A 27,079-nucleotide genomic window follows, 5' to 3' on the forward strand; every position below is an offset into this window, starting at 1 on the left:
TAAAAATTCTCAATGATGAAGAATCCATCATGACTTTTGGTAAGTTGTTCCAACAGTTAATTACTTGCACTGTTAAAAATTTACACCTTATTTCCAGTCTGAATTTGTCTAGCTTCAACTTCCAGCCCTGGGATTGTTAGACCTTTCTCTGGTGGATCGAAGAGCCCACTATTAAATATTTTTTTCCCCATGTAGGTACTTGTGGACTGTGATCAAGTCACCCCTTGCACTTCTCTTTGTTAAGCTAAATAGACTGAGTTCTTTGAGTCTGTCACTACAAGGCATGCGTTCTAATCCTTTAATCATTCTTGTGGCTCTTCTCTGAACCCTCTCCAACTTATCAACATCCTTCTTGAATTGTGGGCACCAGAACTGGATACAGGATTCCAGTAGCAGTCACACCAGTGCCAAATACAGAAGTAAAATAACCTCTCTCCTTCTGCTCGAGATTCCTTTGCTTAAGCATTCCAGGATCACATTAGCCGTTTTGACCACAGTGTCACACTGGGAGTTCATGTTCAGCTGATTGTCCACGATGACCCCCAAATCTTTTTCAGAGTCACTGCTTCCCAGGATAGAGTCACCCATTCTGTAAATATGGCTGACATTTTTTGTTCCTAGATGTATGTACACCTCTACCCCGATATAACGCTGTCCTCGGGAGCCAAAAAATCTTACCGCATTATAGGTGAAACCGCATTATATCGAACTTGCTTTGATCCGCCGGAGTGCGCAGCCGCGCCCCCCAGAGCACTGCTTTACCGTGTTATATCCAAATTGGTGTTATATCGGGTTGTGTTATATCAAGGTAGAGGTGTACTTACATTTAACTGTATAAAAACCCATATTGTTTGATTGACCTAGTTTACCAAGTAATCCAGATCACTGTCAGTGACTTCTCCTCTTCATTATTTGTCATTGCTCCAATTTTTGCATCATCTGCAACTTTATCATTGATGATCTTATGTTTTCTTCCAGGTCATTAATAAAACTATTAAATAACCTAGGGCCAAGAACCAATTCCCACTGCGGATACACCCATTTAATTATGATTCCCCATTTACAGTTACATTTTGAGGCTTATCAATTAGCCAGTTTTTAATCCACTTAATGTGTGCCATGTTAATTTTATATAGTTCTAGTTTTTTAATGAGAACGTTGTGCAACGCCACATCAAATTCCTTGCAGAAATCTAAATCTATTATGTCAATACTGCTACCTTTATCAACCAAACTTGTAATATCAAACTAAGTTAATTTTTTATGACAGATCTATTTGCCATAAACCCATGTTGATTTGCATTAATTACATTATCTTCCTTTAGTATTAATCAAGTCCTGTATCGGTGGCTCCATTATCTTGCCCAGGGTTGATGTCAGGCAGAAAGGCCTATAATTACCTTGGCACAATATTAGCCTTCTTCCAGTCTTCTGGAAGAACTTCCCCAGTGCTTCAAGACTTACTGAAAACCAGCATTAATGGTTCAGTGATCACCTCGTCCAGCTCTTTTAAAACTCTTGGATGCAAGTTATCCGGACCTGCTGATTTAAAAATGTCAGACTTTAGTAGCTTCTGTTTAACATCCACCAGAGATGCTAGTGGAATGGAAAGAGTGTTACCACCACCATCATCTGTTTCCCCCCCACAATTATAGAACAGCAATACTGTGACATACCAGGGTACAGACCAGACCAGTGTGGGGCTGTGTGATCCCTGCCCTGTAACCTTGGGTGCCTTACAATGCCTTGCTGAAGTAGCTCCCACCTGGGCCGCTCACAAACAGCCTTCCAGCATGCAAGCCACACCGTGAGTGGCTCTGTAATTGCAGCCTGCCAGCCACACTTGGCTTACACGGTAGCTCTCACTGGCGTTGGGTGACCCCGGCACTACCCGTCTCAGATTTCCCCCAGGAAATGTATGTCCTGTACTAGCCAGCCCTCTCCTGGACAGGACAAATATTTTGTCTCTTATTCCTTTAATGGGATAATATGTCAGTGTATTATCTTAAGTAGTTATTCAGACACTTTTGTTCAAACACGCTGGATTAGATAAAACAGTAAAACAAGTTTATTAACTGCAAAGAGCGCTTTTAAGTGAGTTCAAGTAATGAGGCATAAAAATCAGAAATGGTTACTAGATAAATGAAGATTAAAGGCTTACTAAAGCCTAACTTAACAAACTACATGAGATTCAAAGCAAAGTTTCTCACCACATGCTACAGCAGTTTATTGACGAAACTCTGAGGTCAGGACCCCTCCTCCAGAGTCCAACATCTGCTTCCTTTATCTCTTTAGGTGCAGTGGAAGTGATGGGCAGAGGAGGAGGGGGGTGGCCTTCAGATGTTTGTCCCTATTTGCGTAGCTGAACTTGCGTACCTTAGTTCGAACCCCCCCCTAGTGTAGACCAGGCCTAAGAGTCACATTCGCCCTTTTTGCTGGAGCATCGCACAGGAAGTTCATGTGGAGTTGCTTGTCCATTATGACCTCTCAATCCTTTTCAGAGTCACTGCTTTTCTTTGTCTGACGAAGTGGGTCTTCACCCACGAAAGCTCAGGCTCCAATACGTCTGTTAGTGTATAAGGTGCCACAGGACTCTTTGACTGCTTTCCTTGTTCCTAGATGCATAACTTTGCATTTGTGTGTATTAAAACACATTTTGTTTGAATGGGCCCCGGTTATGAAGCAATCCAGATCACTCTGTAGGGTGGCTGTGTCTTCATTGTTCTTTACCGCTCCAACAATCTTTGTGTCCTCCCCAAATGTTTTCAGCAATGGTTTTACTTCAGGATCGTTGATGAAAGTATTCATAGTGTGTGGGTGAATACTGATCACTGTTGAACCCCACTAGAAACTCTACCATTCAGTGATGATTCTCTATTGACAATTTTTTTTTTAAAGATAGTTCAGTTATCCAGTTCATGCATTTAATGTGTGCTATATTGATATTGGCCAGAGATCTCCTCAGCCAGCTTTTCTAGGACTCTTGGGTGCAAGTTATCCAGGCCTGCTGATTTGAAAATATTTGTCCTTAGTAGATGCCAGTTAATATCCTTGTTAGTTACTAATGGACTAGAAAGTACTTCATCTGACTACATCATTCTGCTTCTTTCCAAATAATATTTATTGAACACTTCTGCCTTATCTGTATCATTATTATTAATTTCTCTCTATGTAATAATAATGGTCTGTCCCATGGATTTTTTTTTCCTTGACGTCTTTAGCTTCCCTTATACATTTTCTGCACTCCATAACTTATATTGATTGCTATCTATTTCCCCATTTTTCCATTTGTTATGTTTCTGTTTTATTTCAAGTAGCTGCCTTTGCTTTGCCTCTGAATCAGGATGGGCTTTTTGCCAAAGATGTTGTCTTTTTGGATTGTAGAATTAGATTTTTGGCCATTTAATAAACTTTTCTTAAACAACTCCCTATTTTCATTCACATTTTTCTGTCTAAATTTTTTCTCCAATCAATTTTGCTCAGAATATTCCTCAGCTTTGGGAAATCAACTCTTTTGAAGCACCAAGATTATATATTGCTCTTCTTTATTTGCCCATGTGGATCCAGGTCATGATTTCTGATCCCTGTTACATACCTAACTTCTCTTGTTCCCTGGCCTGTAACAGACCCACACCACTACCCCCTTCTGTGCTGTGTTAGGTAGGTCACTGATCCATACATATTCAGGATCCTGTGGTTCTGAGTTATCAGCCCTCTAAAACTGGTAATTGTGTCTTTAATGTAGAGTCTCTCTCCACACATCTTATACCTACTCTGTTTTTCCTGAACAAGTTGTAACCAGTGACTTTAACATTACAGTCTTGTGAATTGTCCCATCAGGTTTCAGTGATGCAAATTATATTAAATTTATTCTTGTCAGTGAGAATTTCCAGTTCCTCTTGCTTGTTCCCCAGATTCCTAGCATTGGTATGTGAATGGTTGAAAGGCTTCTCTTCACATTCTTGGCTGTATTAATTCAGTTTGTTCGCAACACGCTGAGTTAGTTTGTACATGGTTTGCCTCCTTCTCCTGGTGGTGGTAGTTTAATGCCCTCCTGGCTGCCTCAGCTCCTTGCCCGCTGAGAAGGTTAGTCCGTGAGATGCAGGCTGTCCTGTTCGTACTGCCCCCGTCCCACTGCAGTGTAACCCAGCCTTCTACAGAACTGCAGGCACAACATGGAGCTGTGGGGCGTTCCCAGCGTCTGTAAAATCCCTCAGGAACTGGCTCTCTTATGCAGTACGTGTCTACGAGCATCTAGGAATCTGCCTGGGGCCTACAAGTAACCTCCGAGGCGTAATGCTGTCCAGGGCCATGCTAACTCAGCCACTGCTTTGATTGCTGGGATTTCTCCTGACTTACCCATTGCGTGGAAGCCATCTCTCCTTGTGGGTGAAGGGGTCTCCTGGGGGACTGAGGTGCAGGGACTGGCTGGGGTTCCCTCTCCCAGAACTAGCCTTCGGTCAGCATGGGCTACAAGCTGCTGCCTGTTTTCACTCTTGGAACCAGTCTGAAGCCTGTGGCCTGGCTTTGGTCATACGTTACACTTAGAATCCAGTCGTGGGTTCCCCTGAGTCCTAGCAGACCACAGGCGTCAAGGTGAGGGGCTGGCAAACACGCACAGGGGGAACTGCCATCCTTCATGCTGTCATGCATGTGAGCACATGTGCACAGTGGGATGCCAGGAGTGGCTGCACCCCTCTTCCCTGTGCAAAGGAGGAGGAGCAGCTGCTAGAGGCATGGCCTGTGAGGGAGTGGCAGGGAAGTGGGCACTACCTGCCCCCAGCAGAAAACCAGAAAAGGCCAGAGCTTTGGGCAGCGGGCGGAGCCACTGGGTGGCATCTTGTAGGCTAATGTGCTGCCACTCCTCTCTCTTCCTCCCTGCCCCCCATTAGCTGTGAGGTTTGCTCCTTTCCTGCTGAGTATTCACTGGGGTCCAGCAGTGTCGGATTTATTGGCACTGTCGGATTTGCTGAGTCAGTCCTTCCCAAGGCCCAGGGCACCTCCTGGCAGGTTTTTGGGATCCCTGCTCCTCACCTGAATTAACCCAGTGCCTCTAGAGTCGGGAAGTTTGCTGGCAGCCCGCAAGGGAAATGCTAGACAGTGAGTGCCCTTGTTTCCCACATGCTCTGCTTGGTCCCGCCAACCCGGCCTGTGCAGACAGAGGAGGTGCAGGGGGTGGCAGCAGCTGGCAGAGGAATAGAGGCCCTAGTACTGCTCCCCACCCATGGGTGAACAGCGAAGCTCCCTTTGCAGAGGGCCGCAAGCTCCCTGTGAACCTGGGGCCCTGGGGCGGAGGCTAATCCTTGCCGTCAGTAAGAATGGCTGTAGTGGTGCGTTTTCCCTTCTCCTCAGGAGGTGGGGCCGTGCTCAGCCCTAATCTCTCTGCCCTCTGCGTTTTCAGTGAGTGGGGACTCTGCTGGTGCCACCGACGCTGAAGAGGAAAGGTCTGTGGTGGGAGTGACCTCGCCACCTGCAGCAGTGTCAAGCGAGACCCCCAGCTCCACCGCTGCCACCCTTCCTGCTTCATCCGTCCCTGGGGAGCCAGAGGAGCCGGCCCCTGCCTCAGGCACCCAGTCACCTCAGGCTGCAGCACAGGCCTTGGAAGCTCTACCACCCGGGTAAGCAGCTCCGTCTCAGGCCCATTCTGAACACGGTCTGGCCCATTCCCAGGGCAGGGCACCACAACGCTTGCTCCTCACGTGGCTGGGATAGGGGGAGTGAGGCTAGCTCTGTGCAGAGAGGGTCCGAGGAAGTTGAGTGGTCTGGGCCGTTGCTCTGAGCCTGCAGGAGCAGCTGTGTTGGAGAGGGGGGCTCTGTTCTGCCAGGCTGGCTATGGAAACACAAAAGCACATGGGGCCTGTGGCACCTTCTGGAGCAGCACACACAAGCAGCCGGACTGTGACGGACCTGGTCCATGGACAGCATCTGTGGTTGGCTGTACATTGGGACTGACCTTTCCTCCCTCAACAGGGGGTGGGCCAAGGCTGTATCCGTTTCACATTCTCAGGAGCTATACACAGCGGCAACGTGACAAATCCCTTGCTGTCAGGTCCCCAGGAGAGGAACCGCGCCTTTTGCTCTCCCTGAGCAGGACAGAAGGTGTCTGTGGTGCATATGTTACAAAGAGATGGGAAATTTCCAGAGAGCTCCCTTTAAACAAGAGGGCCTGAACATTTTTTAAAATAAACTCTTAGAAACATGTAAGGGTCCTGCTCCCCTGTCAGTTTGGAGATGGGGGGGTCTCACTTAGCTGGGGTCACCCATGCTAGCTGCTATACAGAGAAATGGGGGAGGGATAGCTCAGTGGTTTGAGCATTGGCCTGCTAAACCCAGCGTTGTAAGTTCAATCCTTGAGGGGGCCATTTAGGGAACTGGGGTAAAAATCTGTCTGAGGATTGGTCCTGCTTTGAGCAGGGGGTTGGACTAGAACCTCCTGAGGTCCCTTCCAACCCTGAGATTCTGTTCTATGATTCTATGAAACAGTGGGTCTGACCAGACAAAGCAGGCTGTCAGATGCACCCAGGAGTTGGAACCAGCGAGAGCTCTGTTCTTGGGTTTCTCTCCAGTCCTGGGCCTTTCCAGACTGACAGGTAACAGCAGGAGGTGAAAAATCTTCAAAGCAGAATTTCATTTTCAGCTTCCTCCTGTCCCTTTAAAGAAAAGATGTGAGACTTGGTTCCTCCATCACATAAAAATCTGCCTGTCCTCTGCATGAGCTGGTGTCCTGCCAGGTACCTAAGGCCAAGCATCCTCCTGCTTGGCTCTGGGCATTGGAGATGACACCAGCTCCCAGCAGGAGAAATACAGCCTGCAGGGGAGGAGGACTTGGTGCTTGCAGTCCCCCCAGCAGTAGGGCAGTTGGGAGAGGGGGGCTTTGGAAATAATGTTGATGTGTGAGCTGCAAGCCCATCGTGCAGCCCAGCCCAGGTTGCAGGAGGGCAGCCTGAGTGAAAGCTTTCTCTTTAAATTTGGGCCATTCAGGCAACACAGCAAGAGGGGGTTGTTAAAGGGGAAAATGGCCTCCTGCATTTCCTGTGAGGTGAGCTGTTTGTTTTCCTTTGGCTAAGCCAGTGCCTGGAAGGTCAGGGCCTCGCTCATGTGTCAGTCACAGGTAATTAGGGTTAACAGCTCAGTGTGTCTTTGTGGGGGGGGTGAGGGTTACTTTCTCAGGGCTTGGGCTCTTCCTGTTTCCAGGCAGCTGGAAAAGGCCAGTGCTCTGAAAAAGGTCTTTATTCCAGCAGGAGCTGGAGCCTCTCACTGCTCCTGCGGGTCAGACTGAAGATCTCCTTCTCCTCGCCCGGGCAGACCTGGGGCGCTGTCTTTCCTGGCGTGAGTGGGCTGTGACTGCCAGCCCTGCCCAGCCCATGTGTCGCACACAAACAGTGTTCTGGAAGCCCCTAAGGGTGCAGGGAGGTTTCAAGCCAGCGCTCTAGCACGTTCAGCTCTTCCAGCCACCCATTCTATGGCCCCGGGGAGCCATGCTGAGGATGGGCTAATTTGCTGTCCGTGTCCTGGCTCAATGGCATGTTCTTGCTGCTGTTTCTTTCTGTGATTTGCAGCAGAGAATCCAGCATGTCGGAGGAAGAGAGGGTGGCAAATATTCAACCTGCTCTTTGTGGTGGGGGGAGGGAGGAGGAGGAACAGCAGCCGCAAAGCCCCTCCCGTTGCACCCATTGGCCTGCATGAACTTTAAGGGCCACCACACTGCAGTTTGGGCCGTTCCCTATCTGTACCCTGGGCAGAGGCTCTCCAGGGCATAAAATGATTCCCCCTCTAGCTTGGGCTTGTTATTGGCGTTACAGACTTGTGCTGTGCTAAGCTAGAGTGAACAGCCACTGGCCTGCTCACACAGCGTGGAACCCGGTGTCCTGCCCTGGGAGGGCGGGAGTGGAGTGTATTCTGGGGTCTCTCCCGGTGGTTCTGAGCACATCAGGAACCAGAGTTCTAGGGAACCAGTGGCCAAATGTGAGACCTGCCCTGAGAGAGGCTAGATCAGCCTTTCTCCCCGCAGAGTTTTGCTCTGGCTTGGCAGTGCCCCTGGCTAAAATGAGGTGGGGGGAAAAGTGGAGGTATGCGAACCAGAGCAGGTGCAAGTGGGCTTGTGGGGCAGGGGGTTTCTATTAGGCCCTGCTCTGGGAAGGCACATTTCTGGCTGTCTTACAACGCTGGTGTGTTGCTGGGAAAGACTTCGGCTAGAGGTTTGGGGAGCGGCTTGCAGGCTGGAGAAGCAGTCAGCTGTGTCCATGTGGGCAGTAGTGTCAGAGGACGAAGGGGGCCCAGACAGAGCTGGGTAGGTTCCAGCTTAGTAGCAAGACATTCCCATATGTGGCTGAGCAGCGTGCGGATCAGCCCCTTGGTGGCCGCGCTGTGGCTGGGGTGACTGACTGGGGAGGAGTGCGTAGCAGTTCTGAGGCTTGCTGCTTACAGGGGATCTGGGTCCCCACCCGCTATTGAGCATCATGCCATTGCAGGTGGGTCCGAGAGCCTCCATGTCACTCTCACTGGCGTAGAATGCGCCAGGGGTTGAGTGCCTGTTGCAGGAGCCTGGCTTTTCTACACACGTCCTTTGATCCCTGTAGAGACGCAGTAGGATGATCTCCCCCACGTCCACTCCCTTCCACAGCCCTGAGGGGTCTCAGCTCTTCCCAGCTTTAGATGCCTGGAGCTTGCTTCTCTCCCCAACTCCCACCACACACATGGAATCTACAGAGGCCAGGTTCATGTGGGGATTCTGAGCTATTTATTCTGCTCAGATGGCTGTCTCGAGACATCTGCACCAGATGTGGTGAGCACAAAGGAGTCTCGTGCACATGACTGGGAGTCTGTTTTAGGGGCTGGAGAATGCTGGAAGGTGGTCTGAATAATTCCAGATCCAACAGCACCCAGAATCCGTCCCCTTACATCCACCTGGCCTTACTCTTAAACTTGTTATCATGTGATTCACGTGAAGGGAGCCAGGGTACGTGTGGGTATGAGAGCAGTTGCTTTGTAGAGTTGGAAACTTTTGGGGTGGGGACCCCACTTTAACACACAGGTTTCCCAGCTGGCTGATAATGGAATGGGAAGGCAGCTGGAGTCATCAACTCCTGCATCTGGTTCCTATCAATGATGATCCTGCACTCGGGATGGAGAGCTAGTTAACAGGGCTCTGTCTCGCGCACACAAAGAAGCACATTATGCTGTCTGGCAGAAGGCATGGTGCTGTGGTTTCTTACATAAGGCAAGGCATTTTGTTTGGACTGCGGGTTACCTTAGCACTGCCATTTCACACCGGCCACTGCTCCCTACAGCCACTGCCTGGTGCAGCCATTTCCTGCAGCCAGAACAGAGTTCCACTGGTGCGCAGTGCGGGCAGGCGTGTCACACGCTGCAAACGCTCAGTGACAGGGTACCTGCATAAAACCACAATCACCTTGCTCTTCAGAAGGGAGGGAAGGCTGCTGGTGATTTTCCACCAGTCACACAGTGAAGCATGATTAGAGAGAGGGGTGCTTGCAAATAAATTGCCCACATTTCTTGGGGGAGTTTGATTAAAAGCTTCATCCCTGGCCTTGGGACTGGAGAATGGGTACAAGATGCAATGCACATGCAAAAGCAAAACCCAGACACTAACTTCTTTGCAGCTGAGACTATGATTCTGTCACAACACTTCATTAGGATGTTGTAATTTTTCTGTTTTACCTCTTTTCCTGACTGTATGCTAGAGTAACAGCTGCAAGCTGCATTCTAATTGGCCCAGGAAACAGGCTCCAGCCAATTGAAATCTTTTTTTTTTTTAAATTAAAGTACATTTAAAAAAAAAATCTTTGAACAAGCTGGTTTCTGATTGGCTGCATTGATGTTTGTCTCAGCTCCTCCTGCAAACTGACAGTTGATTGTGCAGTGATCTCTCCTAGTGCAGACACAATATGGTCTTGTGGAAGCGCAGATGTCATTGGGCCCTGGAAGAATACAGGAAGTAGTTTATTATCCACGTTTTTCCATCTATGTTGTAATAGTCATCCAATATCTGGGTTACTTATGTTCGAAGACACCCAAATCTTTGTTTGCTAAGATGCTCTTTTTGACATGCTCTTCAAAACTGGTCCACACATGGTTGTCCACACACAGTGACTTGTCCTTTTCGATGACTAGATTGATGTGCAAACACTTCAGGTCTCTGGTCATACACTGTTACCAACTTCATTGCTGCAGAAATTGTGGCTTGTTAAGTACGGTCTCCCAATTTGCCAAGATCTCCGAAGCGGTAAGTGCCCTTTGTTTTGACAACACAAACAGGGATGACAGAGTCATCCTGTTAATGAACATACAGCAGGAAGTATGTTGCAGAAATCAGGAGTGAGTGCATCACAAATTGCTTGCAGTTTTGCTGGTAATGGTGCCTGTTTCAGTCCACATGCTATCTGTGTGTTCCATTTTGGAATCTGTATCAGATGACCTAATTACTGTGGTTCCTTTGACACCAAGAGACTGAAAAGCTATGTTGGCATGTACAATATGCAGAAGCATCCTTGTATTCACTTTCTCTTTAATATTGTACAAGTCTCAGGCTGCTGATGGACTTTGGTACTTCACCATTGGAAGAGACTCCAGCAAGGAGTGTTTGTGCTGGATGTGCTCCTACAACCTCAGGTGCATTTGAATCATATATTCACAGAGGAATTTTACATGTGACTGAATGCTTGTTGGATGCCACATTTAGAAACTTTAGAATACCTGTCACCTGGTAGTGCATCCAACCTTAGATTCTGTCTGGCGCTGTCTTTCTGCAATTTTCACAGAGTGACTGTTGTTGTATCTGTCAAAGACTTGATTACAGAATTAGCTTTGTGAAATCCTTTTAGGACCTGCCTCAAGTACTCAGCAGTCAATTCATCGAGTGTGTGGAATTTATCTCTAGCCATTATTGGTGCGACAGCTATCGCATCTCTGATGTACACTTCCTTTGTGGCATTCTCTTAGCTCATGGATTCTGTCAGCTTGAGCTTCCAGCAGATGTCCTAATTTAGCATCTCTGTTCTTTTCATTGTTCCATCAGCATGGAAGAGTGACACAGGCACTGGTCCTACTGGGTGACTAAGAACAGTTGCAATTGAAACATCATCTCTGCATCTTTCTAAGGACAGGAAAACAATTTCTGGATTGATAGCTGCTGTGATTGTCCCTCCCTTGCCAGACCTAAATTGGGTGGTCTTGGCCATGTTAGCAAATATTTTGATTCCAGATTTCTTGACTGAGCTGAAGAAGCTGCGTGTCCCATGAGAATCAAGTGCATCTCTCACAAATTTCTCCATTTGTTCTTCACCAGCATCTACTGTTAGCTATAGAGACTCTTGTGCATCTGATGTTGCATTCAATCCAGTAGATATATTAAGCCCCTCTGGATACAGTTAAGGGTCAAATGGTTTGTTATGTTGTTGATGATGTGGCTGGTAAGAGGTGTCTGTAACATGCTCTTCATCACTCTTGTAGCAGACTGGGCATTCGTCCATGTCTGAAATTCCTCCCGTCGTGGTAGTAAATGCTGAGTCACAGCATCATCAAGCTTTTAAATGACGTACTGTAAGGACCCAGTGTCTTCAGACTCAAACACCTTTTGAATGTTAGCCAACCTTAGCCTCCCTGCTCATGACACTGAACAAATTAATAACGTTCCAGAGCACTCAGGGCCTCAGGTGCTGGAGTCAAGCCATGCAGAGCACAAGCTGCAGACACATCAGGGTCAGCAAGAAAGTCTCACAATCCTGTGTCTTCCCAGAATTTTCCAGTACAAGGAGGGAAACAGCACAGGGTGTGAAAACCACCCAGGCGAATCACATTGGTACCAAATTCATTTGGGAGAGCCTGTTTTTCACTTACTGAGCAACACATACAGCTGCTGATCCATTGTCTGAACGGCATGCTGCTGCTGCTGCTTCCTTCTATTTCGGCATTGTAGGGTACACTGTGGTCATCTCAACTGGTTTGGCATTTGCATTTGGTGCATATGCAACTGCTGTGTAGCTGCTCTTCTTGGTTGCAAGCTTGTGGTTGAAACCAGTCCAAAATGGAATCCCCCGAGGGTGAACAATATCAACGTCATTTGGCATTGGTAGGACATCACAAGGTAGTCATCTTACAAGACACCAGGAAAGATCTTGGGCAGTGTTCATTTGTAGGTGACAAGAGTTTATTGTCACAAGTACTTTCTCATGGGGAAATTGTTCTGGGTTTTTCAAATGCTGTGTACTGCATAAGAGATCTGTTTGTCCAGGGAGAATAAGTGACTTTCTTTCCCCCATTTCAGTGATATTTGCTGTGATGCTTGGACTATCTGCAGACTGTTCTTGAAATACCACTCTAGCCGTTGAATGGAAGGTGTTCTTTCCATCAGTGGTCTCTACATTGATGTATATATGATCATCTCGTTCATGGATGACATTTCCACCAGCATGAAGTGGTACAATTCCATTTGAAAGGAACACACCTCCCTGGAGTCTTTCCACTTCAGTTTTTGCAGTGCTAGTGATGAACTTCCTAACCTCATCATAATTTAGGCAGAATCCATGAAGGTGTAGTCTATCAATTAAATTGTGAGACCCAAACTCATGGTGTAGCTGTGCAGCAAGACTTGTGTGCAGTGGTGTGATAATTTTATAACTGTTAAGTACTATCAACATGATATCGTGTTGATTCCCGAAAACACTATCCAACTACAGAAAATACTGCAAGAACTCAACACAAAAAGAAGCCAAGTCAGACTGAAAATGAACTGCTCTAAAATGAAATCTGTGCAGTCTGATGTCTTGCCAAAAGCCCAAATAATAGTCAAGGGAGAACAAATAAAAGAAGTTGAGCAATACGTCTATTTGGGCCAAGAAATTAACATGCACCATGATCAGGAAGGCGAACTCTCGCAAAGAAAGCAAGCAGGTTGGTGCGCATTCAGTTCTATCAAGGATGTCCTCCAAGGAAAAATCAAAAAGGGAACACGCGCAAACCTCTGCAACTCAACAGCACTGCGAGCAATGTTGTATGGCAGCGAAACATGGGTGCTGACAAAGATAGAGGAGCAGCAATTGTCTGTCATGGAGTTGGTGATGGAAAGAATTCAGGGGATTTCAATCTGCGACCGAGTCTCCAATGAAGTGATCAGACAGCAGAACGGAGCACAGGACCTCGTTATTGAAAGCAGGTACAGTAAAATGTGTTGGGTCAGGCATATAATTAGGCTCACTGACAATCGATGGACTGCAGTTGTCGCCTAGTGGTATCCACGGGAACTGAAATGACCACTCAGTCAACCTCCAAAGAAATGGGAAGATTTTATTGTGAAAAGCCATGGCCACCCATAGAGAAGGAAGGCCAGGATAAGAGAAGAATGGAAGACCTGTTGTGTTCAGCACAATCTATATGAGGGCTAAAGGACCGATCGATCAAGGTGATCAAGTTTAAGTACGATGCACGCTGCAATTGAGGCATCTTTTTTAATATCTTCTGAAGGATGATACTTATTGCTGGCTGAATTGTGTGCCTCTGTATCTGTCAACCAAAGGAGAAGCTCCACACCAATTGGGGCACAAAAGTAGCTGCCTCTGTAAACTACAATCACCTAGCTCTGTGTAATTTGAGGCTTTCATTTTGGCTGTTTCCGATTGAAACAGCATTATACAAAACCACTTGTTCATTTGAAAGCGTTTCATCAGGCTCACTTGCTGGAAGAACATCTACACGAATTGGGATGATTTAAGTTCCTGCTTCAGATTACTAGCAGCGTGGGTAGCATCAACTGATGCTGTGATGTTTCATAGAACAGTGGTAGACTTGCGTTGTCCATGCTGTTCATGTAATGAAATCGTAGAACCGCAGTTGTGTTCTAATCTTTCCTGCAATATGCTGCAGGAATAGCTTGCAGTTTCAAGGGAAGTGGGCTTTATATTGTTGTAGCGGCTTGGACAGAAGAGGAGTTTTCTTGTTGCACATAAGAGACAGTCTTGTGATGGAATATTGGTGGCACATCATCTAAACTAGAAACCTCACCTAGTAGATACCAATACAATTCATCTCTCCTTGGGTCTGCTGTCAGTATCAGAGAATTCTTGCCAGTTTTTTGCATTCTTTTGATTTTTCTTGATAAAGAACACATTTTTCAAAGTTTATGAAGTGTCTTTGATGTAAGGGGCTTGTATCTGCCATGTCTTATATATTGTAATGTCCCTGTGGAGGTAAAATTCCCAATTTATACTGTTAGCATGACTACCACCATTTTTCATTTTGTACAAATAGACATACTTGTGCTAAATTAGATATAAATTAGATCTTTATGTTAGTATGGTAATGGCCCTTTTTGATTGAAGCCCAGTATAAAGCAGTGTATTGTCATCTATAACACAAATACTGACCTGTGGATAAGTGTCACTGAATTAAAAAGCTAGTTTCTAGACTATTTCAAAGCTTAGTAGGGCATGCATAGGCAATTACAAATTAAAATCTTGTACCAGGCAGACTAGATGCTACATTGTATATACAAAAGCTTACAAATGGATTAGCGTTACGTTAGGAATTTATGTACATGTATATCTACCTAATATGCAGTACGAACTATGGGCAGGGAACTGCTGCCGTGCACAGCCATCCGTGTGAGACTGATCTGGTCAGCAAATTTCAAATGAAATAGAGAAAACTATTATAATCACTTGTGAGATACTTTGACAATTAAAAATATACAATGTGAAAACATTTCATGTTAGTGTATTGCAACATGTTTTTGCCACGTATTAAATAGCTTCATCGTTTCTGGGGAAAAAAGAACAACATGCCCATGCACAAAGACTAGAAAAATCTTTTAATACATTGATTTTTGATAGCTTTGACCAATAAAAACCACATTAGGGTGTTGAAATTAATGTGAACAGTAGAAGCTGTAGTCATAGTCAGGTTGCGGCATTTCTGGAATTTTGCGAAAAATGACACTTTCTCAGAAAGCCTTTCACAAGGTCCCTCGCCAAAGGCTCTTCAGCAAAATAAGCAGTCATGGGATAAGAGGGAAGGTCCTCTCATGGATTGGTAACTGGTTAAAAGATGGGAAACAAAAGGGTAGGAATAAATGGTCAGTTTTCAGAATGGAGAGAGGTAAACAGTAGTGTCCCCCAGGGATCTGTACTGGGCCCAGTCCTAGTCAACATATTCATAAACAATCTGGGAAAAGGAGTAAACAGTGAGGTGGCAAAATTTGCAGATGATACAAAACTACTCAAGATAATTAAGTCACAGGCAGCCTGCGAAGAGCTACAAAAGGATCTCACAAAACTGGGTGACTGGGCAACAAAATGGCAGATGAAATTTAATGTTGATAAATGCAGAGTAATGCACATTGGAAACATAATCCCAACTATACATATACAATGATGGGGTCTAAATTAGCTGTTACTACTCAAGAAAGAGATCTTGACATCATTGTGGATAGTTCTCTGAAATCATCCACTCAATGTGTAGTGGCAGTCAAAAAAGCAAACAGAATCTTGGGAATCATTAAGAAAGGGACAGATAATAAGACAGAAAATGTCACATTGCCTCTATATAAATCCATGGTATGCTCACACCTTGAATATTGCATGCAGATGTGGTCACCCCATCTCAAAAAAGATATATTGGAATTAGAAAAGGTTCAGAAAAGGGCAACAAAAATGATTAGGGGTATGGAACAGCTTCCATATGAGGAGAGATTACTAAGACTGGGACTTTTCAGCTTGGAAAAGAGGCGACTAGGGAGGGATATGATAGAGGTCTATAAAATCATGAGTGGCATAGAGAAAGTAAATAAGGAAGTGTTATTTACGCCTTCTCATAATACAAGAACAAGGGGCCACCCAATGGAATTAATAGGTAGCAGGTTTAAAACAAACACAAGAAAGCATTTTTTCACGCAACGCACTGTCAACCTCTGGAACTCCTTGCCAGAGGGTGTTGTGAAGGCCAATACTATAACAGGGTTCAAAAGGAAGCTAGATAGATTCATGGAAGATAGGTCCGTCAGTAGCTATTAGCCAGGATGGGCAACAATGGTGTCCCTAGCCTCTGTTTGCTGGAAGCTGGGATTGGGTGACAGGGCATGGGTCACTTGATGATAACCTGTCTATTCACTCCCTTTGGGGCACCTGCCATTGGCCACTGTCAGAGGACAGGATACTGAGCTAGATGGACCTTTGGTCTGACCCAGTGTGGCTGTTCTTATGTTCTTGACACTGGGCTGCCCTAGTCGTGGTGTCTCAGAGGGGTTGAGATGTGTGCGCAGACACAGGTGTGTAGCGGGGGGGGAAGGCTTGTGCTGGGCTGTGGGTGAAGAGGGCTTCAGCCTTCAGGGCTGTAAAGCTGCAGGATGTTTACTCAAGCCCCTGGGTAAGGGTGACGCAGTTGGTGCCTGTCCACTTTGGGGAAGCTGCTGTGCTTAATTGCTGTAATTCTGAACATTCTGCGAGGCCTCTGCTCTGTTCTGGAGGCAGCCTTGGCCATTCAGGGATTCGGTTGCTTGGAAAGTAGCCCATCAGCTGCCGGGAAAAGATCTTCTGACCCACGAGTCATCCCAGCCACCTTTGTGCCTTTCTCTTCCAGCTGGGAACAGCGAGAGCTACCGAACGGGAGGGTCTATTACGTGGACCATAACACCAAGACCACCACCTGGGAGAGACCTCTGCCTCCAGGGTAAGACGCTTTTGAGATACTTGGAGTTTCCGAGGGCAGAGGGGAGCCCCAGATACTAGCTGCCTGAATGGACTTGGACACACAGCAGGCTGCATGCAAAGGAGAAAATGGGAGAGAGAGAGGGTGGGAGAGACGCATCTCCATTTCCAGGCAGGTTGTTGCCTCCTGGGGATGTGGCACATGTTCTTATGCCAGTCCATACTTACTCGCCTCAGCCCCTTTCTAGCTGTAGCTCCTCTGAGCCTTGTTTTCCAGAGGTCTCTCTGGTTCTCTGCTCCTCTCTGTGCCCCGTAAAAGCTGAAAGTGATAAAGCCAAAAATCATTGTTCTTCCCTCGGCTGCATTTAGAGTGGGGTGACCCTAATCAGTGAACATACTTTAAAAGCCAGAGTGCAGCGTGAATGTGAAATAAGGCCTTTCCCACGTCACTTCCATAGCCTTCATCTCTCCTACGCATATACAACACCTCCTGCTAAAACCGGACCTCTGCAGCCCTGCCCTGTGGTCTTGTCTGAGCTCATAGGCTACTCCGAGTTTAGACAGGCCCTTACGTGGGTGGGAGCCCTCCCAGAAAACCCCTGGCGGTGGTTGTGATGCAGTAGGGGGCTTCCCTCTTAGCACCGACCCAGTTCCCCAGCATGGCGCTGGGTGGTGCCGTGGACCTGGGTGGGGAGAGGGAGGGAGAACTCCTACGGAATCACCAGTGTCACTTCGTTTGGTGATTCTCCTTGGACAGCTCCTGTCCTCCAACTACTCAGCAATGCTACCCGGCTTAACAGGACATCTGTAAAGAGGCACCATGGCTCCCGTCATTCTCATGTCCCCTGGTGCTGAAGTTGTCCTATCCAAAGGAATCCGTTCCCCGTGGAGTGAAGGTTCCAGTCTGATTGAGACTAGAGTTGCCGTGTAAAGCCGGCAGTGCTGGCTGCTCGGAGGGGAGGAGAAATGAGACTGTGGTGTTAGGACTCAGTGCAAAGTCACGGTCCTGCCGGGACACGCTCGGCCACCACAGCTCTTGTAGTCCTGTTCCCCCAGAAAGGCTCTGAACTCCTTTCTTGCCTGTGAGTTTGGAGACCAGTAACCCCTGAAATGCTGCCGCGAGCCAGAGGCTAGCCCATAGCACATCCTCTGTTAATGCACCGTGCCCTCTGCTTCATCCCAGCGCCTCAGACGGCTTCTGTCCTGCGGGTGTCAGAGGCAACTGAGCAACCCGCTCCACTGGCAGGTGGGGGTACCATAACCCCTGGGGCCCCATAACCCCTGGGGCCCGTCTCTGACACTCCATGGAGAGGTGTTTGTTCCACTCCCAGCTGCTCCAAAGCAGCACAGCGAGAAGCACAGTACCAGTGGGACACTGTGCGACCCAGCTCTGCAAGGCACAGAAATGCCACCATCTGCTTGGGCCTTGCTGCTCACTGAGTCTGGCTCCAAAGGCTCCACCAGTGCCTCTCTCATCACCAGCTTCTGAAGACTTCTGGGGCACCCTGTGCCTGGGGTGGGGCAGCCCTCTCAGCAGCGGGGCTGCACTCCTGGCCATTGAGTGGCTATTCTCCCCTGGCAGGACTGAGTAATTGCTCTCCCTTGGGTCTAGCAGCAGGAATGGAAGCTGAGTCTCTGGCCTTGGAGCCTCAGTTCTAGTGGTTCTCTGGGTCTGCTTTGGTGCCAGCCGGGATGGGCTTGAACGCTCACCCCTAAGGCCCTCGGAGTAAGAGAACTTGTGTGTCCAGGACACACGCCGTCTCTTTCAGCCTGAGAAGAGTTTTCCTCATGGGGCTTCTCTAGCACCTTGGGATAATCCTTCCCCATGGCTTTGTGGCCCTGTTGACAGGAACCTCCTCCTATTCCTTGGCTGCTGGTGGCCAATGATGGGCGGTAAGGCTGGCTGATGGCCTGGCTGCCGGTGGCTGATGGCCTGGCTGCCCGTCTGACAGTTGTGAAGGTTGATTTCCTAGGAAGGAAGGTATGTTCCACTGACATTCCTGGTCTCTGAGTTAGCAAGTAACCATGGTAAGTCGTGGCCAAGAATCATTGTCAGCCATGAGCCTGGGTGCTGCCCCAGGCTGAACCCCTCACAGGGTAACCACAGACAGTATCTACGAGCTTGGAAAGCAGAACAGCATCTCGCATCTTCTGCTGCCTCGGGCCCAGCAGCAAGGGCAGTGGCTCAGGGCTGAATGGTCGGACCTGCGGAGGGGAGTTGTCCCACAGCTCGGCAGCGCTGGTGTGAATATGCAGGGGCAATCCTGGGGAGTCACCTCAGGACCCAGGTGGGTCCCGCACACCCCAGGCCTTGCACCGAAGGAGCGGCTGAGACCGTCACACACCGTGCATCCCTCTTCTTCAGAACCTTTCCTAATTCATACGTCAGCCTTCCCCCGCCGGCCGCCAGCTGTCATGGGCACTCCTGCGGTGCTGGAACCTTGTGCCAGAGAAGCCATTTCTCTCCTAGCAAGGGAGTTTTACATTCTTCCTTTGGCCTTTAAACATCTCCATTGTCCTCCTCCATCCTTCTGACCTGCCATGTTTGTTCCATCCACCTGTTGCCCTCCAGTTCTCTCTCCAGTGCCCCTTGGGGGACCCCTTGCACATCCCAAGGCTCATTATGAATGCTGCTTCCGCGGCCCAGGGTTAAGTGGTCAGGCTCTATGTAGTGATGGCAGCGTGGGTTTGATTGCTGTCATGCACTGCGCTGTGAGATCACAGACCATGCGGGCTCATCCTACGTCTGGGAGCAGGGAGATCTGCCCCCCTTTCTTTCCAGCCACGCACTGGAGCACTCTGGAAGCTAACAGTTTGTTAGGCTAAGCCCTGGGGAAAACCACAAGCATCTGCGGAGCACCCCGACTAGCATGTACCAGCGGGTTAGCCGGCCCCGCTAATGGACAGTCAGCGAAGGCGGTAGTGTGTGAGTGAGTGGCTGTCGGGGCGAGCGGAGCGTCGGTACGGGGGGTGGTACAGTCGGTAATGCTGTCCTTTCTGCGGTGTTTCCAGCTGGGAGAAGCGAGTGGACCCCCGGGGCAGGTATTACTATGTGGATCACAACACCAGGACCACCACTTGGCAGCGTCCCACAGCTGAGTACGTGAGGAACTACGAGCAGTGGCAGACGCAGCGAAACCAGCTCCAAGGGGCCATGCAGCAGTTCAGCCAAAGATTCCTGTACCAGGTAAGGGGCGTCGACATCTCCTCTTAAGGGGTCAGGTGGGTGGGACCGTGGAGCAGTTTACAGCAGCGTGAGCGGAGTCCATGCCCCACTCAGGGATGTTGGCTGTGGTTGTGGAATGATGAGTGAGGGTCTGTCAGATCTGCTAACCAGTGAAGGTGACGTGGGACCCAGCCTCCAGGGTCTCCAGTGACAATACAGCCGTCTCCAGCTATGGCTTGCTAGGACCCTTCCCCAGACTTCAGTCTGCCTGTTGTATTGGGCGCTTCTCCAGGCAGTTACCAGCCCCTTCTCCTAGTTCCCGAGCCCAGCGCTCCTCAGAGGGCCACTCCAGCTGACTCACAGCCACTGCCCTCATGTGCTGTATCTCTGATCTGCTCCACTGCAGGCAGGGGTGGCTCCAGGCCCCAGCACGCCAAGCGTGTGCTTGGGGCAGCACGCCGCGGGGGGCGCTCTGCTGGTCGCCGGGAGGGCGGCAGGTGGCTCCAGTGGACCTCCTGCAGGCATGCCTGCGGAGGGTCCGCTGGTCCCGCGGCTTCGGTGGAGCATCCGCAGGCACGCCTGCGGGAGGTCCACCAGAGCCGCGGGACCTGCGGACCCTCAGCAGGCACGCCTGCGGGAGGTCCACCGGAGCCACGGGACCTGCGGACCCTCAGCAGGCACGCCTGCGGGAGGTCCACCGGAGCCGTGGGACCTGCGGACCCTCAGCAGGCACGCCTGCGGGAGGTCCCCCGGAGCCGCGGGACCTGCGGACCCTCAGCAGGCACGCCTGCGGGAGGTCCACCGGAGCCGCGGGACTTGCGGACCCTCAGCAGGCACGCCTGCGGGAGGTCCACCGGAGCCGTGGGACCTGCGGACCCTCAGCAGGCACGCCTGCGGGAGGTCCACTGGAGCCGCGGGACCGGCGACCAGCAGAGCGCCCCCCGTGGCATGCCGCCGTGCTTGGGGTGGTGAAATGGCTAGAGCCTCCCCTGACTGCAGGAACATCAGAGCAAGGGGTTGGAGCAGCTGGGAAGATCCCACAAACACCTCTGCTGCCGTCAAGGCAGGGAGCCAAGAAACCCTGAGGGAACTGGTGTTCCCTTTTTAAAGAGATCCATAGAACTGTCGGGCTGGAGAGGACATCTAGCCCAGCCCCCTGCACTGAGGCAGGGCCAAGTGAACCTAGCCCATCCCTGACAGCCTCTTAGAAACCTCCAGTGACGGGGATTGCACAGCCTCCCGTGGAAGGCTGTTCCAGAGTGTCGCTGCCCTTAGAGTTAGAAAGTTTCTGCTAATATCCAGCCTAAGGATTCATTTTGTCCTGAGCCAGAGGCAGCAGGAAATGACCTCAGGCCCCCGCCCCCAGGATGGGGTTGATACTAGCATGGCAGAGGAACTTGCTTTCTCCCTTGACTCCTCTGAGTTCCTGGGGCCGTCTCTGGAGTGTCATGGAGCTGTCCCTGGTGGGATGGCTGCAGGTCTCTCTGCTGGGTGCCGTGGCAGGAGAGGCGCTCGGAGCCCAGCTGGGCCTGACTTTTCCAGCTAAGGCTGTTCCATGCGGGAACCTGTGTTTAGCGAATGGCGTGGCTGGGCTCGGGCAGCGCTGAGGGCAGTGAGGTCACACTCTGTCCCAGAAGACTGGAACGATCAGTTCCGAAGCAAGGTAATGTACGGGCGGCTCCCCTTCCTGGCCGCTCAGGCAGTGGCTGCCAAGGTGAGGCCAAAGGCCCCAGGGCTAAGTGCTCTGCTCAGCAGGCACCTCCTGCTTTCCCTGCCTCTTTCCTTGGGCTTGAGCTGGACGAAATGGCCACGTCTCGTCTCCTTGTTGGGGGATGTTGATCTCTCACCTAGCCCCTGGGGGAATGCAGCTGCTGAGCACAGAGTCTGGGCTCTGGCAGCTCCTATCCCCTTTCAGCAGGACCCTCCCTGCTTATCGCAAAAGCTGGAATTCAAACTTCAGAGTCAGATAGTGACTGGCCCGAGAAATCTGCGGAGAGGAGACCCTCTGGACGGGCCAGTCGGTCCCCAAACCCACCCCTGCTGAGCATCCATGACCACAGCTGACTCAGCACTTGTGCAGATCAGGCCTAGGTCAGTGGAGTCATCAGGCCTGTGCGCTGACCTTTATCCGGGGCGCCTCTGCCCCCCAGTGCAAAGACCTCCAACCACTCCCCTGTCAAAAAGCCCCTTGCTGAGTCCTGGATCTTACAGGGGCCCTCAGCCCTGAGCAGCGCTGCTCTCCCAGGGCTCCGCAGGGGTGTGAGCCTCTCCCGGTTCCTGTGTCCACTGCTCCAAGCCCTCCGGTCTGCTCTGATGGCACGTGTGCCTGGGCCTGCTGTCCTTGCCAGGAGCAGCGGAGCGCTCGCGGGTGTGAGCATGGGGTCGGCGTGGGAAAACAGCCCCCCCACAAAGCGAGAGCTCCTGGGTGATGAACTTCTCGTCCCCACGGAGGTGAGCCAGGAGGCTGAGCCGTCCAGAGCTGTAGAAATGCCCTGTGCAGCTGGCCATGGCCCCTGAATCCAACTCGTGGTGTGCTTGCTGTGTTAGAGCGCAGAGCAACCTGCCTTCCCTGCTCTCAGCTGAGGGCTCCCGGGTCAAGGTGGTCTCTTCCTTCCCTTCCCAGCCTGGCCCTCCCTTTCCTTCAGCGAGCTTGCTGGGCTGCTGCAGGCTTCGCTGCCCTCCACGTGCCCATTGCTCTCATCTAGGGTTGGCAGCGCTGGCTCCCAAGCGATGAGTGGGGAGGGGAGTCCATCAGTCCAGAGCGCTGCCTGGGTTCTGAGCGTGAGCCCCCAGAGCCACTGCGCTGAAGCCATGCCACTCTTTGTGACACATCCCGGCCGGGACGCTGGGCAGGGCGGAGGGGACTTCTCTTCATCAGGCTAAATCTGGAAGTGATGATACTTCTGCTTCCAACGCTGCTGCCAGGAGTGCTGGCTGCTGCTCAGCTCCCATCCCCAGAGGGCCTTTGGCTTGAGCCCTCCTGGGCCTGCCTGCCTGTGTGGCAGGAGAGGCAGCTGGGCTAGGCTGGCATTCCCTGGTCATGCGGGTGGCCAGGGTTCTCAGTATCGCTGGCCTCTGTCTAAGCAGCGTTTCTGGGCTTCTCTGCCCGGCAGCATGGATGGAGACAGGGCTGCGTGGCCCTGCCCTGGGGATTTTCCATGGGTTCCTGCCCTTCGCAGTCTTGGAGCATTTGCTGTGCTGGTTTAACTGGGCACCATGTTAGTTTTCCCTTATGCTTCTGTGTCGCCCTTGGGAGCTGGGTCTCTCCCTGGCTCCTAGCAGCCTGGCCGTTCCCCCCTCGCTGCACATGTGTGGGCACTGTGGGAGCAGCGTGGGGGCTGGCTCCTGCAGCTTTCGGCTTTGCTCGTGTCGCGCTGCCATGTTTGTTCAAATCAGTTATTTTTAGGTCCCAGTGAGGTGATACCTCCGGACGTGACTCGGCTGGCTCTCTGGCAGGCTGCTCTGTGCGTCTGTGTGAGCAGGGAGGGGCAGCTGAGACAGCCCGCTGTATGAGCCAGGATTTCTCAGCATGGCCATGGCCTGCTCACCCCAGTCCCTGCTCGGCAGATTGTGTGGGGAGAAGGGGCCTTGGCTGCCATGGGTTCCCAATCCCGTGTCCTGTCTCACCCCACCGGGATTTCACCTGGCCCCCTCGGGTTCACCTGCGCTCTCTGACACAAGTGCAGTTCTGTCGGCAGGCAGCAGGAGATGCTGCGTGCCTTGACCAGGGGCTATAGGCAGCCTTGTGGCTCAGAGTGGAAGCTGTGTGTGGACGTCCGTCGTTTCCCCGTGGGGTGGGGAAGGGGTTGGCAGTGCCGTGGTGTTTCCCTGAGTCCCGGACGGGTTTCTGTGCATGGCGCGCTGCTCCCTTCCTCAAACCAGTCGGCTCCGGATCCGGGGCCTGCCGCGCAGCGTGAGCCCCCAAAGCCCACGCTTTAACGTTAGGAGGGGAAATGAAAAGGCCGTTTTAGTAACAATATGTTTCTTATTTAACACTGAGAAGTGTATGCTGAGCCCCCCACTCTCCTGAATCCTGGCCTGTTTGGTCTGGCGGGCCATCCCCAGGAGACCTCTCAGCAAAGCCGGGGAGGGGCGTTAATCTAAACAGTGCCAGGCCAGCAGCCCCCAGTTCAGGCTGCTCGGCTCGCCCTGAGCCAGAATAAAGGTGCTTTGTGCAGTGGACCTGTTGGGGGTGGGGACGTGCAGGGGGCTCAGGGAGACGCCTGTCTGTGCAGGCATGAATGTTTCCTCAGTTGGAGTGCATCTCGCACACTGCCGCTCGCTTTCACAGCCCGCTGCGAAGGGGGAGGCGGGGGAGGCTGCAGGCTGAGCCAGGAAGCGCTGGGCGTGGACAGGGCTTGTGGGAATGATTTCATTGGAAAGGCCTGCGCTATTTTTTCCCCTCTTGTGTGTGGTTCTTGGAGAAGGTTGGAGGTGTAACTGTGGTGGTGATATCAGTCGCCTTGGCCAGCAGGAGCAGAGCAGCCGGGCACAGCTGGATGTTCCAGCAAGCCCTGCTCCTCTCTCCCGCAGCCCCTGCTCCTGCTGCCCCGGCCGTGGTCTAGCGGGGGCTTTTTTCACTCCGAGCGTGCAAGTTGTTTTTAGTTCCTTAGCAGCAGGCTCTGTGTCCCTGTGCTGAGAGTTGGGGTTGAGAGGAGAGTGGGGAGCCTGCCCCCACCTCCCTGCTCATCTCACTCCCGGCTCTTGATAATCTCTGTGTTGTTTTGTATTTTTGCCCCCTCTGCTGTCTCCAGTCGACCGGCGCCCCGTCTGACAATGATCCTCTGGGCCCCCTTCCTCCTGGCTGGGGTAAGTACCAAGCCTTCTCCTCTCCTCTCTCACTTCTGCTGCTCACCTGGCACCACCCCCACGCCAGGGCTCGAACCCTTCCTGCGCCGTCCGTCCCTTCCAGCAGCACCTTTCCACTGGCTGACTGCTCTTGGGGGGGCGGAACCTGTGTTCTTGGGGGCTCGTTCCCTCTGCATTACTGCTGGGGTGTGTGAGCATAGGGAAGATGACATTGTCCCACCATCCATGCTGCCTGGGAGGTGGATCTGCCAGATATCCACGCCAGCCTGGACTTTAAATCCAGCATTTTGAGTCCAGAGGTGCCCAGGTCTCTGGGTTTGCTCCCTGTTGACTAAACCCAGCAGCAGCTGTGATTATTGCCTGGACTCGAGGAGGAGTTGGAGAGGTTGGCTCTTCTGCCTGGGTCTCTCTGCCGGGGTAAGCTCCCCCTTTGCATTTGGGAATGGGAGGAAAGGCTCTGCCATGGGGGAAGGCCTCTTGCTGCTGGTGTCCTGCAGGACGTCTACATTGGGAATTTGCTGTGGTCCGTTCTCGGTGCTATTGCTTTCCACTGGGCTCCACTAGCACCTGCCTTTTTCGTGTCGCGTCTGAACCAAATGACGCTAGCCCAGAGTGAGGTGGGTTGTGGGTAATGCGGGGATGGGACAGCCACTTAGTGGAGATCTAGGGAGTGGCAACTGCGTGTGCCCAGGGGAGTATCCCGTGGTACCGGAGAGAGCTGGACAGGAGCTGCTGCTGAGACTTTGGGGGATGATGGGCACGGATGGGGGACGTGGAAGATCCCGGGAGCACCTGACCGGTTTGAAATGGGGTTTCTGAACCAGGGTGTGGCGCAGAGAGAGCCCCGTGTACGCAAGGGGGTGCCCTGGAGGCGCTGCTAGGACAGGGCAGCCTGTACAAGAGGGTGTTTAGCATGTGCCCCCCCCCCACTTTTCAGGTAACGGCTCCGCTGGGCGATTGCTCCAGCTGGGCTGAAACTTGGCCGGGGGGGGGGGGTCGGAATCCCCCCCCCCCCAGGGAATAATCAGGTTTGGGGGTGGTGGTTATGAAGCCGGGACCATGGGGCTGCAGAGAGAACAGGAGCCATTGCCTGGGTTTGCTGGCAGGCGCTGTTACCACCGTGTTCATGGCATGTGACACTCACCCCTCACTGAGGAGAGAGACACAATACAAAGGTGCCTAGAGAGACTAGAGACGTGGGCATAGGCCAGGTGCTCTCATAACCCACCCCACAGCGGCTGGCTGGGCGGGCGGCTGCCCCCAGCGAGCGACATGGAGACTTGGGGCTGCCGAGTGTCTGGGTCCGAGGGCCCCAGCGCCTGAGCCCCGTTGGGAGATTGGAGCAGGGCTGCAGGGGCTGCAGGAGGGGTTAACAGCCTGCTGACGGGACTGCTGGTGGCAGCAGCTGTTTTCCTATCTTGACACCAGGGAAACTGTCAGCAGCTACTTGGGGTGTGAGCCCCAGGGTGGGGGGACCATAGCGTGTGCGCCAAGGAGAGGCCACGGGGTGAGAGAGAAGGAAAATGCAGGTGGCTCTCGGCCCAGCATCCTGGCAGCCAGATGCACCAGGCTGTCAAGGGGGCAAGGTGGAAACCCAGCTGCTTGAGTCGTTTAATACCGTCCTGGGCAAGACACCTGGCATGAGCCCGGCCCTGACCCTAGTTGGTGAGCTGGACTTAAGAGAGCTTCCCCATCCCTGACACCTGAAATCCTTACCCTGCTGGCTTGTGTCTTTTCTGAGGGAGCCCCCTTGAATTCCGTGTGTAGTACAAGCGGGCAGGGGGGTGGGCTGGATGACGTCAGGCCCTGGGGCTGGGGGCCCGGCTGGGCCGGGGGCTGGGGGTGGGGGGCTGGGTGACCCCAGAGCCCCGGGGTGGTGGCCCAGCTCAGGTGGGGCCATGGAGGAGCTGACAGTCCAAGGGGGAGCCCAGCAAGCGCTGCTGCATGCAGGCGGCTCAGGGCAGCGCTGGCTCTGTCAGGTTTTTGGGTGCTGCTCCCTGCAGCCGCTGCGGTGCTTGGGCCCTGTGCAGGAGGGGCATTGGCCTGGGTCACTTGAGGGGTTCCAGCAACTCTCAGCTTGTAGCACTAGCCCGAAGTAAGGCCCCTGTGAGTGGAGCAGGGGCTGCGGGCAGGAGCTGGCTCCCAGGTGTTCTGAACCACCAGCCCCGGCCTAACTGGCTCCCTGCCCCCTGCTTCTGGCCCTGATTTATTTCCAATAACCTTGTGGTCTCAGTGAGGAGAGTCTGGCATGTCCTGGGTTGCTCTGTGCATCCGGCTGAGAGCGCAGTCCAGCCAAAGCCTGCAGCGTGGGAGCAAACACATGAGCTGCCTTAGCATCCAGGCGGGGAGGGGGAAGGGAGCCTGCTTCCAATTAGCACTACAGCCTGAGCCACCCTCCAGGAGGTGCCTGGGACTCCCGGGAGCATCCTGCTTCCCCAGCTCCGCCT

At 51.8% G+C, this 27,079-nt stretch overlaps 1 protein-coding gene across 3 annotated transcripts in view; it reads left to right on the forward strand.

Annotated features, from left to right (window-relative positions):
- WWP2 (WW domain containing E3 ubiquitin protein ligase 2) overlaps positions 1 to 27,079 on the forward strand; it is an 84,940-nt gene that overhangs the window by 39,030 nt on the left and 18,831 nt on the right. For all 3 annotated transcript variants that reach the window (XM_044987849.1, XM_044987851.1, XM_044987850.1), the window contains 4 exons: positions 5,401 to 5,617; positions 16,590 to 16,679; positions 19,670 to 19,844; positions 24,578 to 24,632. In XM_044987849.1, the coding sequence (XP_044843784.1) occupies positions 5,401 to 5,617; positions 16,590 to 16,679; positions 19,670 to 19,844; positions 24,578 to 24,632 (537 nt within the window). The remainder of the gene's footprint in view (positions 1 to 5,400; positions 5,618 to 16,589; positions 16,680 to 19,669; positions 19,845 to 24,577; positions 24,633 to 27,079) is intronic.

This window comes from Mauremys mutica, chromosome 14 (genome assembly GCF_020497125.1).
Source record: "Mauremys mutica isolate MM-2020 ecotype Southern chromosome 14, ASM2049712v1, whole genome shotgun sequence".
Classification (NCBI taxonomy): domain Eukaryota; kingdom Metazoa; phylum Chordata; order Testudines; family Geoemydidae; genus Mauremys; species Mauremys mutica.